General features: G+C 41.1%; 1 protein-coding gene across 1 annotated transcript in view; it reads right to left on the bottom strand.

Moving 5' to 3' along the window:
* The window catches only part of TSPAN32 (tetraspanin 32), a 59390-nt gene that overhangs the window by 23925 nt on the left and 18105 nt on the right, over positions 1-17360 (bottom strand). The window contains exon 4 of the mRNA XM_089653513.1: positions 13713-13787. Within this exon, the coding sequence (XP_089509639.1) occupies positions 13713-13787 (75 nt within the window). The remainder of the gene's footprint in view (positions 1-13712; positions 13788-17360) is intronic.

The following is a 17360-nucleotide window of genomic DNA, read 5'->3' as shown; positions in this document are numbered from 1 at the left end:
ATCCGACCATTTACCTATAATTGAAAACAATACCCAAACGAATTCCTAATAAATCATGTGAATAAACCCATGATCCGAGTATACAGGATACGTAGCATATATCATAAATCAATCTCTACAATATAACTAAAATATATTAAAATATATATTAAAACCAATCGTATATATAAATGCACAGTCTAAAACCAAATTAAAAGTCACTAATAAAACAATTTAGATCAAAATCCACATTTAATCCATACGGTGCCTGCGTACGCATAGTGTAGATCCATCGGGACTCAGCTTGACTTAAAGATTTAACCTTACTACCACCCCTCCAATGTTTCGTATATTTCTGAATTCCCCAAAATTTTAAACCTGACGGATCCCTACTATGTTGTTTCAGGAAGTGGTTTTAATATATATTTTAATATATTTTAGTTATATTGTAGAGATTGATTTATGATATATGCTACGTATCCTGTATACTCGGATCATGGGTTTATTCACATGATTTATTAGGAATTCGTTTGGGTATTGTTTTCAATTATAGGTAAATGGTCGGATTGGGCGAAGTGATGTGTGACTCAATTAACCATATATCCATTTGATTTTATTCATGGGATTTATTTAAATAAATGGGTTCTCCTAGTGTTTTGGGATGATGTAGAGGAATCCAGTTAGGGTGCTGAGTAATGTTTTTATTTTTAATTTTATTTTTAATTTTTGAATCCTATTAGAAATAATTAAATTGTATGGTCTATATATATTTATTTATTATTATTATTTTTTTTTTTTTTCACTGATTTAAGAAGCGATTTATTTCATTTTAATTTTATTTTTGTTATAAGGTTCACCATAAGTCATATGTATTATATAAATTATTGCAGAATCACACTATATATTTTTTTGATATTTAGGTTTGTCACAAGTATCACGATTTGTCACATTTTTCATGAAGTAGTATTATTATGATAATTGTTTCTATCACTGTTATTTGAGCATTTGTCATGGATTTTATATTTGGTATTTTTTATCACAGATCTATTAAGAGGTAATAATATATGGGTATATATTATTATATGATATGAGAGGTGTTTATGAATTTTTTTCACTAATTGATTTAGTATATAATGTTTTTTATCACCTATAGTATCAATTATTTTTAAGTTCAGTGGGTATGCACAGAGGGTATATAATAATTTTTTTTAGATAATTTGGGAGCGCTTCACTATTTAATGTCTGATTTACTATCGCTGTTCTCCTAGCTGATCTAAACCGCTTTTGACCTAAAGGGACACTTTTTGGACGCCATGGACATTTCTCAGTTTCCAGGCAGAAAGAACAGACAAAATGCAGGCGGGGCGCAGGACAAAGCACTCGGGACAAAATGTATGTGAAATTGGTTGAAACAGCAATGTTTTACTATGGAAAATGTAAAAAAAAAAAAAGACATTTTTTAAAATTTTTAAATTTCCCGCCGCCAGCAGCGTCCGTACGTCCCGACGTCACAGGGACAGGACACAGAAGCCGGATGCCGGCATCGGCCAGAGGAGATGGCCGGGGACGCTGCAGGGGACACATCGCGGGAGCGCAGGGTAAGGTAAGTGAAGAACAAATGCCGGAGCAGTGCCGCATGGTATTCCCGAGTGTAGCTCGGGGTTACCGTTTGTGGTACTGAAATGTTACCCCTACACTCGGGAATACCGCTAAGGAGGTTAACATTTAGGGCCGTATGAACCCAGGGACATATGCCTAGAACCAGGGGCGGACTGACCATTCGAGCACTCAGGCACTGCCTGAGGGCCCGGGGTCAGTAGGGGGTCCCATAAAATGCCTCTGATACTTTTTTATAGGCTTTTTTGAGAGTGAGCAAGGACACAGGGGCCCCATGATCCCCTATTGCCCGGGGCCCCATGAGATGTCAGTCCGCCCCTGCCTAGAACTCAGAATTTTGTGCATGTGGCCTTTTTATGACATGGTCACAAAAAGTAAACCATAAATAGTACATGTACCTGTAAAGAGTAGAGTAAATACTTATCTTTCCCAACTCCCACACCACCATTGCTCCAGTGAAAAGGAATAGCTGCCTGAAGTTTCTTCTGAAACTGACAAATCTAGGAGTGTCCATCTCCTGTGTCCCCTGCTAAGTTAGTGGTTCCACCTGCTGGCCCTGGTGTCACTACTATGTTCTGTTGTGCTAATTAAAAATTAAATTTTTGGGACATAGTTGCATTTTGCTGAAAATTCGAGCTTAATGATCTACATACAAAAGGCTTACATGCCACAATGAATGAACAGTATCATCTGAGCAGATGGGCAAATGTATTGCTCATAGAGACTTGGGTCAAGTGGCACAACTGTACTGTACACCCAAGTTATAAATGACCCCTTTGTCTGGAAGCTTTTCCTATTCTTGCTGACACCATCACAGCTGAAGTACTAATTTGTAGCCTTTCCAGCACTCTAGTAACTATAGAGTAAAATTACAGTGTCCTGGGGGAATGCTTGGCTTTTGTAACTGTTCTTCTGAGCTCCATGTGAAATTCCTAAACATAAACAGCTGCTAATAACCCTGGTAATCTTTTAGTTATCCCATTCACTTTAAGTATACGAAAACCCATCATCCATTTTCCAGTATGTTTGATGTCATGCCTCACTATATAGAGTTTTTTTTTTAAATAATTTTTTGTGACTCTAATGCAAAATTTCTTCCCTGGAGATCCTGCCAGTAACAGCACTTCCTCTTGCTGGCTCAGACACTTTCATCCAGTTAGTAGCAGCTTTCATAGCCTGCTGTATGTGCTTCTTGAGTTGGCTAAAGATTTAAGGTTTATATATACTTTAAGAACAGAAAATGAATTTTTATTTTGCAATATGCTAATTATTTAATTTTTACGGTGTGACATTCCATTTTTTTTCACTCCAGTTTTCCATAAATCGCACATATGTGTTTGGTTATTGACATTCAGTAATGTGAAATTATTATCCTTAACACATCAAACACTGGATAGAGATCACTGAAATCTTAATTAATAGCCAATGTTCCATCCTAGGGTGACTGAATTTTTCTCATAGGCTGGCGCTGTGTGGTGTAATTAACACCACTCAAGCACTTACCATGTGGACGTACTGTATATATAGCTCAGCATAATAGCTACAAATCATCTCCGGTTTTAAAAAGATTTCTGCCTAGAAATGTTCTCCCCCAGAAATGCTCCTAATGTTTAGTAATAAACAGCTATATCAAAAATTGCTCTATTGCAAAATTCCACAGTCAGGCCTGACCTGGATATATGTTAACACAGACAGATACTAGAACAGCTTGTGTGTCTGGAGAGTGGATGTAAGCTCCATTGGCCTAAACTGGTACCCCAATGCTTTTCCTAAAGCTTTGAAGTTTCCTAAATAATTATATAAATCAGTTGTCTCCGAACTGTAACCCTTAGCTTGCCACCTCCCACTGATATTAGGCACCATTCCTTCCATTGACATCAATGATAAGGTACCATTCCTATCACTGACACTGATGATCGGGCATAATTACTACCGCTGGCACCAGGTATAGGGCACTATCCCTTCCATTAACGCCAATGATGGGTCTCCAAACTGCATCCTTTTGCTTTCCTTTATCTGGCCCTTGGGAAACCATTCCTCCCACTGATACTAATGATAAGGCACCATTCCTTCCACTGACACCAATGATGGGGCATAATTCCTCTCACTGACACCAGCTATGGGGGCACTATTCCTTCCACTAATACCAATGATGGGTCTTCAAACTGTAGCCCTGTAACTATGCTTGCTTTTATCTGGCCCTTGGGATACTGTTCATCTCACTGATACTAGGCACTATTCCCCCCACTGATACCAACTATGGGGCACTATTCCTTCCACTGATACCAATGATGGGGCACTATTCCTTCCGCTAATATCAATAGCGGGGCACTAATCTTTCCACTAATACCAATGATGGGGCACTATTCCTTCCAATAATATCAATAGTGGGGCACTATTCCTTCCACTGATACCAATGATGGGGCATTATTCCTTCCACTAATACCAATATTGGGGCACTATTCCTTCCACTACTACCAATGATGGGGCACTGTTCCTTCCACTAATATCAATGATGGGGCACTATTCCTTCCACTAATATCAATGATGGGGCACTATTCCTTCCAATAATACAAATGATGGGGCACTATTTCTTCCAATAATACAAATGATGGGGCACTATTCCTTCCAATAATACCAATGGTGGGGCACTATTCCTTCTGCTAATATCAATAGTGGGGCACTATTCCTTCCACTAATACCAATGATGGGGCACTATTCCTTCCACTAATACCAATGATGGGGCACTATTCCTTCCACTAATACCAATGATGGGGCACTATTCCTTCCACTAATACCAATGATGGGGGCACTATTCCTTCCACTAATATCAATGATGGGGCACTATTCCTTCCACTAATACCAATGATGGGGCACTATTCCTTCCACTAATATCAATGATGAGGCACTATTCCTTCCACTAATATCAATGATGGGGCACTATTCCTTCCACTAATACCAATGATGGGGCACTATTCCTTCCAATAATACCAATGATGGGGCACTATTCCTTCCAATAATACCAATGATGGGGCACTATTCCTTCCAATAATACAAATGATGGGCCACTATTCCTTCCACTAATACCAATGATGGGCCACTATTCCTTCCACTAATACCAATGATGGGGCACTATTCCTTCCACTAATATCAATGATGGGGCACTATTCCTTCCACTAATACCAATGATGGGGCACTATTCCTTCCAATAATACCAATGATGGGGCACTATTACTTCCAATAATACCAATGATGGGGCACTATTCCTTCCAATAATACAAATGATGGGCCACTATTCCTTCCACTAATACCAATGATGGGCCACTATTCCTTCCACTAATACCAATGATGGCTCACTATTTAACTGCCTACTGATCACAGGCCCATATGTGATTTTTTTCTTTTTACTTCCACTGACCATCAAACAAATGCTGTCTACTCCCATTAACACCGGGGCATTTTCTACTCTCACTGTCCACAATCCAGCCCCCTAAAGTCTGAAGAACAGTAAACTGACCCTTTGTTTAGAAAGCTTGGAGGCTCCTGAGTGATACGTGATGGAAAAAACATTGGCAGAAGTTAATTTTGTTTCTCTTTGGGCCCATTCGCAGTACTGCATTGCAGTAATGTGTGGTATATATGAGCGTTGCAGTGATGAACGACATCCCAACACATATATATAGATCACCAAAGGCACAAATATGAACATTCTGAGGATTGTGGTTTGCCACATAGATCCTGTGGAGGATAAGTCATCGACTGTTCAAGTCATGGATCAATACAAAGGGTCACAGTTCACAGAATACAAATGTAATATGCTTACACTGGAATTAAATGTATAATGCTTTCAACCTCAGTAAATCTTACTGTATTTTACCTATTAAAATAAGCAGATTCTTAAAGTGCCCGTCACCACAAAGTCACTTGTACAGAAGAAACACCCTGTAAAAAAAGGAGGCAATATATTTACCTTTAAGGGCTCATTCACACTTGACTGTTTTTCCAACTCTTGCCAAACGCCCCTATAGCATTTGACAAGCGTTGGTCCGGCGTTTGCGAAGCGTTTTTAACACTCCGCAAACGCCGCATGCGCGGTTTAGCGGTGGTTGCTAGGCCTTTGTCAAGCGTTAACAAACGCTCCACAAATGCCTATAATGAAGTTTGAATGGTGTTAACGCTCTGCAAATGCCCCGCAACCGTGTCGCAACTGCACCGCAAACGCCGGCTGAGCATTTGCGGAGCGGCACCATAGACTTGAATAGGAGGCTTCAACTCCTCCTGACTCGACCAGAGGCGTCCTTTTTGTCACGACGCTAACGCTCCCGGTTGAACAGCACCATGTGCTGCAGTGTGCAGAATTTTCCCAGGCATTTGGGAAACGGTAAAAACGCTTCCCAAACACCTGTCTGCCGCTTGCTAACAAGGCTAGTGTGAACGTAGCCTAAGGCAGCCCATGTGTTGAAATACTGCCTCTTTGCTTCTCCTCCAGCAGGTATTCCACAAATCTGGCTGTGCAAAATAACTGCTTCCCTGCTGCATGGAGTGGTTTGCCCACCGGCTCTCTTGAGTCAAATTCTTGCAGTGGTTGGGAGAAGTGAAGCAGTAGCAAAAACCTCATTATATCTTCTCTTCTTCTAAAGGGTGTTCCTTCTGTACAAGTGACCCAGTGATGACATGCTCACTTTAAATTAATGGCCTGTTTGAATGCAGCTTATCTGAATGCACAGCAATGCCTGTCACTAATGAATGTGCATTAACACAACGCATGATATGAATAGACCCTGAAGAAAAATGTTTTATATCTAGGCTGATAAACACAACTGCAATGTGAAACTATGAAAAATATCTTTGGGATCCTCATGGTGCTAACCAGGGCCAGCATTAGAATTTTCTAGGCCCTGTATATTTAAAAAGCTGGGCCCTCTGCATCATTTCCATTAGGGCTCATGTACACGGGAGGTTTGGAAAACTCTTCTGAATGATGGAAACTGACTGCTGGAAAACGTAGGTTAAAAAAAGTCTGTTTAGCCACATTTGCATACCGGGGTTATGCATGTTTGCGTTTAGAAGTGTTTTTATAAGATAACCTCAGGAGACCTTCCAAAATGCCCAGAATGCACTTAAAAACAATAAAAATTTAACTGTTTCAGACATTTTGAGAGAAATAGAGAGAACAGAAGCAGAGACAGCAGTATGTGTCAGTATGGATCCCATAATGAGCATAATGCGGCACGTTCTACTATTTTTTCCTTCACTCAAAACCTGGAACTGACTGCGCTGGTGTACTAGTTTCATTTGAATACATTGAAAACACTTTCCATGTATTTCTAATGATGAAAAAAGGTTCTGAACAGCATATGGACATGGAACAGTTAGAAAACGCTTCTAAATGCAAACGCTTATAAACGCTGCGTTTACACGCATTTGAATCACTGATAAAATCTACAACTGAAGGCAAGTTTGGTGCGTTCAAAAAAACAACTTTAAACTCAATTGTAAAGCGCTGAGCAAACTGTTGGCGCTATATAAATCCTGTATAATAATAATAACTGCCTGTAAACGACTATGTGTACATGGAAACATTAAGGAGAGTTCAGGAGCTTAAAAAAAAAAATGCAGAAAAGCTCCTGAATGTGCGTTTATCAGCTGCAGTGCACATGAGACCTTAAATCGCAATATATTTAGAACCATTAAAATGTTACTAAAATGGCATAATTAGAGAATATGGTGAATAATTGCATCACTCCAATCCCTATAGGGATACTATAAGTTGGTTTTAATCATTTTTTTGTGGTAGTCTGGGGCATGTGCTGTAATTGTTTGGTGTCTATTTATTCGTAATAAAGCATTATTGATAATGTATCAATTTACATAATTTGATCATTACAGAACGGACAAATAACCTATCCATAGCTGCGTTAATATCAATCTGAGCTTTAACCTCCTGCAACAGTGAGGTCTCCTTCTGCGTGTGGCATTCCAAGCCTGTTTCTTGTCCATAAACAACGCCAACTCACCTATTGTCAGTTACCAGCGGTCCCTGTAGCAGAGCAAAGATTTAAGTTGCCACTAGAGAGGTAAGTGTTGCTTAAATGCTTTTGCAGGATTGTTGTGATTTTATTTCTTTGGACTAGAAACAGGGTAATTTTACCCGAATGCAGTCAGCCAATAGTGGCCCAGACATTGTCCCTATGAAGTGAGACTACTGAATACTGACTCAGCTGGAAGAATACCCATAAGGTGGACCTAGCACCAGTTTTAATTTTCTATATTAACTACATGCATGCTAAGTAATGTGTGAATGAAAATCTGGCCATGGTACAGTGTTGTTCATTCATCCAGCCAGCTGATGCCCCATTCCCACTTTCAAGATGGATGGGGGAATTCTCTGTGCTGTGCTATTGTATTCTGGTGTCTGGACTCCCCAACCATCAGAATACACAGATCAGCTTTGCAGACCATTGGCTGCATGCACTGATCGAGTGTAAATTTTCCAGTAGGACAGTTCATGATCAACTTCTCATGAATGAAAATGGCCATACATGGATCAAAATTTGGCCAGTTCCTGCTGAACTGGGCACATTTTGACCTATGTATGGCCAGTTTAACATTTCTAGGTATTTGTTACCCCTTAGAGAGGTCACAGTACTCCCCCCAACAATGCCTTCATTTGCTTTTCCTTCCAAAAGGACAAAATCATCTTTGTTCAAGGACTATCAAGGGACATACAGTTGTGGCCAAAATTATTCAACCCCCACTGAAATTGAGTGTTTTGGCCAGTTTGACATTGCTTTTGATCATTCAGTCATCTTGCTTACATTTACATTAAAGAGGCACTTGTAGGTCAGACAAATATAACATAACAGTTATAATGAAATAACCACAAATGTCTTTTCTGTGCTCACAGCATTATCAGTTTTATTCAACCCCCAAGTGACATTCAATCTTAGTACTTAGTACAGCATCCTTTTACAGTTATAACAGCTTTTAAACGTGAAGCATAGCTTGACACAAGTGTCTTGCAGCGATCTACGGGTATCTTCGCCCATTCTTCATGGGCAAAGGCCTCCAGTTCAGTCACATTCTTAGGCTTGCGCACTGCAACTGCTTTCTTTAAGTCCCACCAGAGGTTCTCAATCGGATTTAAGTCTGGTGACTGCGATGGCCACTCCAAAATGTTCCAGCCTTTCCTCTGCAACCATGCTCTAGTGGACTTGGAGGTATGCTTGGGATCATTGTCCTGTTGAAAGGTCCAACGTCTCCCAAGCCTCAGGTGTGTGACGGACTGCATCACGTTTCCATCCAATATCTCCTGGTACTGAAGAGAATTCATGGTACCTTGCACACGCTGAAGCTTCCCTGTACCTGCAGAAGCAAAACAGCCCCAAAGCATGATTGACCCTCCACCATGCTTCACAGTAGGCAAGGTGTTCTTTTCATCATAGGCCTTGTTCTTCCTCCTCCAAACATAGCGTTGATCCATGGGCCCAAACAGTTCTAATTTTGTTTCATCAGTCCACAGAACACTATCCCACAACTTTTGTGGTTTGTCCACATGGCTTTTGGCATACTGCAGTCGACTCTTCTTATTCTTTGGAGACAGCAAGGGGGTACGCCTGGGAGTTCTGGCACGGAGGCCTTCATTACGCAGTGTGCGTCTTATTGTCTGGGCTGAAACTTCTGTACCCACATCTGACAAATCTTTTCTCAGTTCCTCAGCAGTCACACGGGGACTTCTCTCCACTCTACGCTTCAGGTAGCGCACAGCAGTCGAAGTCAGCATCTTCTTTCTGCCACGACCAGGTAGCGTTTCAACAGTGCCCTTTGCCTTGAATTTGCGAATGATGCTTCCTAAGGTGTCTCTTGGTATGTTTAACATCTTTGCAATCTTCTTATAGCCATTGCCCTTCCTGTGAAGAGAAATCACCTCTTCTCTTGTCTTCCTGGACCATTCTCTTGCCTTCACCATGTTTGTAACCACACCAGTAAATGTCTAGAAGGAGCTGAGTATCACAGTCATTTTAAAGCTGCCTAATTGGTGCTTATTATGCTTGATTGCTGCTCGGTGACATCCACAGGTGTTTTCAATACCTGATGGAAAGCACCTGTATGAACCTCTGTTCTTCAGAGTGGTAGTCTTTAAGGGGTTGAATAATTGTGGCAATGAAGAAACCACATAAGAACCATTTACTACTGTATTACATAAACAATTGATGTCATTTTAGTTGCATTTGGGTAGTTACAACGTCCTTGTAGGATTTGATTCTGAATACAATTCCAAATGTACACTATAGTCCCTAAACCCCTTTACAGCATTGGGGGTTGAATAATTTTGGCCACAACTGTACTGTATTCTTAGACTGAGATGCAGGCTTGGAAATGACACAATCATAAAAATCTGGGTGCCTGCACAGTTCCTAGCTGTGTTCACAAATGTCTGACACATATTAGCTACTGCTGTAGTTTCTCAGCTTGTGATAAACTAGAAAATTACAGTGCACTATGATTCATGGGGGAGAGTAGACCTATGCGTGCCAAACACAGCTTACATTTTGGCTGATTCTTGCTCATTTGGCTGAAAATTGAGCTGCTTTTGACCCTGTCGACAACACCTGGCTCAAAATACTTTGATCTGACAAATGAAGGAGCAGGGCAGAAAATGTTCAGAAAAACAGTGACTACAGCCAATCAAATGCGGTCGCTGTTCGGGTAATGCAAAAAATGCTGCCAAGGAAGATTCTTCCATGCAGACTGTTTAGCTGCATGGGGGAAAATATTGATTTCTCTCTAATTACATCATCTCAGCCTAGACAAAGTCTCCAAACTGGATCTCAAGGACTGCTAATGGTAAAAGATGAAGCTTCTTTGAAATATTGTACTGTTGGATATTGTGACAGGTCAGGCATGTATCATAACTAAATCAAAAACTGCCGAACTACCACAAAAAATTTGGAGGCAAAAAAACAAAAACAAAATTGATTGCAGCAGCTGCTGTCTTGTGTTTCCACACCAAAGACATATATAAAGTAAAAAAAAGTAAAATTAGAGTAAAAAAAATAAAAATAAGGGGCTATGAATTGCCAGTTCTGCTATTTAGCATGTCACAAATGCAAACTACAGAGGTGGAAGCTTACACGGCATGTCCTCCACTGATTGCTCTTGATGATGAACACATGCATCAAATTTTATGAAGCAGTACTGGGAAAAGTTCATCTAGCGCCAAGTGCAAGGATGCAGAACTGCACCCCTTCCCCCCCTTTTAATGCATGCCATAGAATGGGTTTACTGTCCTGTGTTCATTCTCTGCCCCACTGTTCTGTTGTTCCCAGGGCAGCTGCCCCTCCTGCCAATTCCTTGTCCTGTCCCTGATAATAGATATCTGGTTCATAACTTACTAGGGTCGCTGGTTCGAATCTCAACCCCAGCACCACCTGCCTGGAGTTTGCATGTTCTCCCAGTGACTGTGTGGGTTTCCTTTGGGTACTCTGGTTTCCTCCCACACTCCAAAGACATGCTGGTAGGTTAATTGGCTCCTGTCTATATTGTCCATAGTATGTGCATGTATGAATGTGAGATAGGGACCTTAGATTGTACACCTCTTGAGGGTTAGGGACTGATGTGAATTTACAATATATGTAAATTGATGGCGCTATATAAGTACCTGAAATAAATAAATAACCTTAGTTCATTTTTTTTTATCAACGTAAAAGGTTAAAACACATTTTTTGTTTTATGCAGAAATCTAGAAACTATAGAATTAGACAACGTTTCTTTCAATATTGTTTCCAACCATGGTAGATAAAGCTACCTCCCTATGCTATCCAAAGTGTGGGGACAGCATAAGGAGCTTTATGAAAAACACGGGGGTCATTTGTATGCCCCAGCAACTTGTTGGGACCTAGACTTTCCACTGAAAATCAGTCTAATGTGTGTGTGATAGCACTGGACCTATAGAAGCAAGGCTTGGTTCTGATGGATATACAGTGGAGTGAGTCTTCCCTAGAAAGACCTAATAAGCAATGAAGGTGCAGTGTAGATCAGAGGTGCTCAGCCTTTTGAAGAGTGAGGGCCACTTAAGTGATTTGGTAACCGGTCGCAATTTTGAATAGCATAATGAACATTTTCCTCCTGCAACTGCTTAATTCTAGCGGAAGGAAGAGGAGGAGAAGTCAGATTTCACTGGTTGCAGAAGGAAAATGAAGAGGATTGGTTTCTGTATTTGCCACCTTTCCTGTCACAGAATGTGCACAGGCCCCCTGGAGCATGGGGTTGGATTGCTATTGTGACCCCTGACACTATACCAGTGGTTGGGGGGTGGATGTGGTAAAAACACATCTGAACTATGAGATTTTTTACCACCCCGCAAACCGCAAATGTAAATGAGCCCTTACTGTCTTGGGCCCCCTATAAGGCTGCTTTCACACTGATGCGCTGCAGTTTACCCACACCATGGATGCAGCTCAGTGTATCTGCGGATTTCCTGCGGACTAGCTGTGCTTTGTATTAGACTTCTATTAAATCTTGTGGCTGCATTCAGGAGTTTTGGTACTCTTTCAAAACGCACCAAAACCGCAGGATATAATAAAAGTCTATGACTCAGTGCAGCTAAGCCGCAGGAAAGCTGCAGGAGCACAGCGCTGCAGCCACAGATCAGTGTGAAAGCAGCCTAATAGTTGTTAACTCTTTTATAGGTGCTAATATGCCCATTGAAAAAAACACAGTGTATGTGTTGTTTATTACACTGACCTTCTTTTCTTCTTCCAGCTTCTGCTGGCATCACTCTCCAGGCAGATAGAAATGTCCCAGGCCAAGTATGCTTGGTGTCACTCCACCTGGGAAAGGAAGCAGTGCTACAGAGGAAGCATCAGCTTATGCGGATCCTGCTCCCTCTGCGGCCACCTGCTTCCTCTGCTTCCAGCGCCAGCTCAATGCACTCTGATACTCTGGGATGGCGGGTTGGCAATGCTTGGTTGAGATCAACTGGTTGCAGACCCCAGGCATGCTCTTCCCTGGTTTGAGGTTGCGGGCCACATCAGAGGGCTCCAAGGGCCACAGATTCACCACCCCTGGTGTAGATATACTTTGTTCTGGTCGAAGATTGTTACTTCTCTGATAGTGACAAAAAGAATGCTAAGCAGATGACAAACTCTGGGGTACTGAAGGGGGTCCGGTACAAAAGTTCATATCACTCAGAGGTCTTTTTCAAATGTTTATTGGTTCAAAGCATCAAGTAAATCCAACTTGTTTTTGGGGAAAGGCCTCTACCTTCCTCAGGACTGGAACAGTACATATAATTATCATGATGAGATGCAATAGGAGACTTATATCAAGGATTAATAAAGACTATCAAATCTTATGGGCATTACAGACTGCCAACAGTTAATTGTGATTCTAATTACATCTACTGCTCCAGCTCTGAGGAAGGGAAAGGCCTTTCCCCCGAAACACATTGGATTTACTCAATGCTCCTAACCCATAATCTTTTGAAATAGACCTCTGAGTAATATGAACTTTTGTACTGGGTGCTCCTCAACACTCAACTCACAGAAAATATGCAATAATGTAGATCTTTACCAGCATTACTGGCTGTGAAGGGAATATTTTACCCCTGCGAGGAGACTCTCTGTATAGTCTGCCTATGGTCCTAAATCTATCTTTCCAATTCATATAAAATCTTTTTCATACTATGCATTGCAGATCTATGTTTGCGTTCATTCACATACTCTACTTACATTTAGCACAGTGGCTAAATGGTTAGCACTTCTGCCTGGCAGTACTAGGGTCGTTGGTTCGCATCCCAGCCATGGCACCACCTGCCTGGAGTTTGCATGTTCTCCCTGTGCCTGTGTGGGTTTCCTCCGGGTACTCCGGTTTCCTCAACACTCCAAAGACATGCTGGTAGATTAATTGGATCCTGTCTAAATTGGCCCTAGTGTGTGTATGTATGAATGTAAGTTAGGAACCTTAGATTGTACACCCCTTGAGGGTTAGGGACTGATGTGAATGTACAATATATATATATGTATAAAACGCTGTGTAAATTGATGGTGCTATACAAGTACCTGAAATAAATAAATAAAACAATAAGTATGATCTGAACAGAATGATCAATCTACCTGGCTTTTACACTCTTGGGTCCAGGTTAATCCAGCCATTAATATACAGAACAGGAAGCCAAGCCCAATGAATGCCTGCAGAAAAAGAAATGACCCTTAATTAAAATAAAATTCAATTTCTAGTTCCGTATTTCCCAAGACACCATAAAATTGTATGGTATATACTGGTGACACCTGCTGGCCATGCTGGATAGTACAGCCAATTGTTATGGAACCAGAAAAAAAAAACAAATTAATTGTATAGTGCATTTATTTAAAAGTTATTCAATTAAATACTTAGCTGTCAGAAAAAAATCTGCTAAGCTACCATGGGACATAATTATACAGATGACTGGCTGATTCAGTAGGAGATCTGTCACATCTGTGCACTAAAGTCCTGTTTGCTGCAACTCCTCAAGAATCTGGATTTACCATTCTTCAAATAAAAATTTGGGTCTTGGAAACATCATCCTTACCAGAACTAATGGCATTGATGGCATTGGCGAATTGGCACTAATTGGCAAATGGTAGCACTTGTGGTTTTTAATGCCAAATATAAAAGGATGAACAAACTTGAGATTCATCAATAATGTCTATGGAGAGGTACCACATTACTACACACATTCACTGTGCTGCAGAAAAAGAATTTAGCCTAAAATCCTCATCTGCATATATCATTTGTCCTTTACCGTCTGCTACAGATTCATGCTAAACCTACCAAACATCTAGATGGCAAATGCTACTGAAAAGCCAGTAAATGTGCTAAAATTATGGCAAATTAATATACCTGCAATCAATTGTTCCATATAAATATGCCTTCAAAGTATATCTATAAACTAAAATCTGGGGGGGCATAGCCCACCCCAGCACCCCCTTTGATCCGGTCATAAAATGAAATGTTAAAATCCACTTTTTTTTTTTTTTGCTGCCTGTGTCTAATTTCCAAGCAGGAAGAAAACACTTTACTACTTCTCCTGGAAGCACAACAGAAAATGAGAAGAAATCCTCTAATCCTGTTTGGGTGTTAACTCAAAATGTAGAATCTTCCCTCACTTTCTATTTCAATGGTTTTTATTAATTTTTTAAACAGTATAAAACAGAGCCAATAAAACACGCCCACGCAGGGGCTATCAATTGCACAGATAAAAAAAAAACAAAGCAAAATAAAAAAAAGGGAAAAACAGTGCTCTAAAGCCAACAGGGCAAAAGGTACGCCCACGCAGGGGCTATCAATGGCACATAAGTTACAAAACATTAATGTAACTGACTATAACAACTTCCCTCACTTTCAGTCCTGGTGACACTGATTCTTGATCAGCAATTTAAAACCAACAAGCATTCTAACTCCTTGCCATTCTATCCAAAAGAAGCAAAAATATTAAAATTTTTAGATAAACTCTAACTGTATTATGAGTGCTGATTGTAGGTTGATCTCTGTATAGACAACACAGGCCGTGGCAAAGGGCGGCAGCGCTGCCAGGAGGGGCACACACCCACACTTACACATCATGCTGCTGACATTTAGTAAGACATTGATGTATATAATAAAAGGTAACAGACTGCCACCTTGTCTGCCACTATGATTGGGCTGGGTCCTCATTGTTGATGGCCTTGCACAGTATATACATTGTTGTTGGTAGAATAGTATGCTTTGTATCTACATGTTGCCCTTGTCTTAATACGTTTGATCCTAGGTGCACTGACGCAGAATGGGAAGTGTCTGTTTCAGCCTCTCCACCTTCAGGCTTTGTGTGCCTTGCAAGGCTTTGATGTCTGATGTGGTTAGTCGTATGCTAAAGCCAGACCACTGGGGTAGGAAAGGTTGCTCGGGAGACAACCCTAATGCTTATGAGCTTGTTCTATTTATTCTGAATCATATGTCCCATCACTGCAGGCTTTGTGACTGTTTTTGATAGACCTAGAGCAGCAATGGGCAAACTACGGCCCACGGGCCGTATACAGCCCGGCGGACCTTTTAATCCAGCCCGCGGATGTGGCTGTCAGGATGTGTGTAGGCGGGGCAGCGTGACGAACGTGAGGGGAGGGGAGCTAGGCTCCTCTCACAGTCCGCCCTGAAGACCGGAATGGCGCGGGAACACGGCGAGAGGAACGCGCGGAGCAAAGGTAAGTGAATTGACACAGGGGGACTTGGCTTACTACTTGGGGGGGGAATAGTACTGTGGGGGATGAAATACTATATGAGGGATGAATTAATATGGGGGATGAATTAATATGGGGAATGAATTACTATATGGGGAATGAATTACTATGGAGGATGAATTACTATATGGGGGATGAATTACTATATGGGATGAATTACTATGGGGGATGAATTACTATGGGGGATGAATTACTATGGGGGATGAATTACTATATGGGGGATGAATTACTATATGGGGGATGAATTACTATATGGGGGATGAATTACTATGGGGGATTAATTACTATATGGGATGAATTACTATATGGGGGATGAATTACTATATGGGATGAATTACTATGGGGATGAATTACTATGGGGGATGAATTACTATATGGGGGATGAATTACTATGGGGGATGAATTACTATATGGGGGATGAATTACTATGGGGGATGAATTACTATATGGGGGATGAATTACTATATGGGGGATGAATTACTATATGGGGGATGAATTACTATGGGGGATGAATTACTATATGGGGGATTAATTACTATGCTTACTATGGGGGAATATTACTATACTTACTATGGATGACACATACACATCATTCATCTACTCTTGGTCCGGCCCCCGGGTCCAATATATGAACCCATTGTGGCCCTCAAGTCAAAAAGTTTGCCCACCCCTGACCTAGAGGATGTATACCGTAATCAGGTTGGTGCCTTGGTGGACAAAACCTGGCTTACATAATTATTTTTGTTTTTGGTGTGAATGCATTATAAATCAGTCTTCTCATTACAGTAAAATCCTGCTCCAATGCGATGATGTATTTAAAGTGGAGCTAAATCATCCTGTCTTTTACAGCCATGGAAACTTCCATCTTAGCCTCTGTTTGAACTGCAGTTGCATAGTGCTGCACATGTGATCAGCTATGAGACCAGCCAGAGGCGTAACTAGAATCTTTAGGGCCCCGATGCAAAAAACCATAAGGACCCCCCCAACCCTTACCACTTATCTCGGTGCCCTTTACTCCTGTCACAGGGCCCTTTATTACGGTCGCGCAGTGTGACCCTTTCACATGTTCTGCAGTGGGCCCCCTTCCTGCCACCTTGGGGCCTCCCATGGGGGCAGAATGCTACGGCCCTGTCGCAAGTGCAACCTTTACAACCGTGGTAGCTCCGCCACTGGTGTCAGTAGTTTTTTGATGTGTTATTTTTAAAATGATTTTTTACCATTTTATTTAATTTATTTTTTGTTTACAATTGTATTTTTTATTATGTAGTACTACCCCCTTAGGAGTCGCTAGAAGGTTTGGGTCCCCCTATAGCCCTGCACAGCAAGGCATCACACATCTTCGCACAGGCTTGTATCCAGAGTCCTAAATCCGTCCTTGAGCTTTGGCTTTGTTGTTTTATTTAGGGGATTTTTAACAGGGATAGGGTTAGGGGTGTACAGAATGCCCAAGGCTACTGATGAACTGAGGACAACTTCCAGGAACTATTTACAAGCCTTTTCTGCAGCAAA

The sequence above is a fragment of the Staurois parvus genome, unplaced genomic scaffold, assembly GCF_062004578.1.
Source record: "Staurois parvus isolate SC_StPar_1 unplaced genomic scaffold, SC_StPar_1.0 ptg000715l, whole genome shotgun sequence".
Lineage (NCBI taxonomy): Eukaryota > Metazoa > Chordata > Amphibia > Anura > Ranidae > Staurois > Staurois parvus.
The sequence above is the reverse complement of the archived record's forward strand: the minus strand, read 5'-3'. Positions and strand labels throughout refer to the sequence as shown.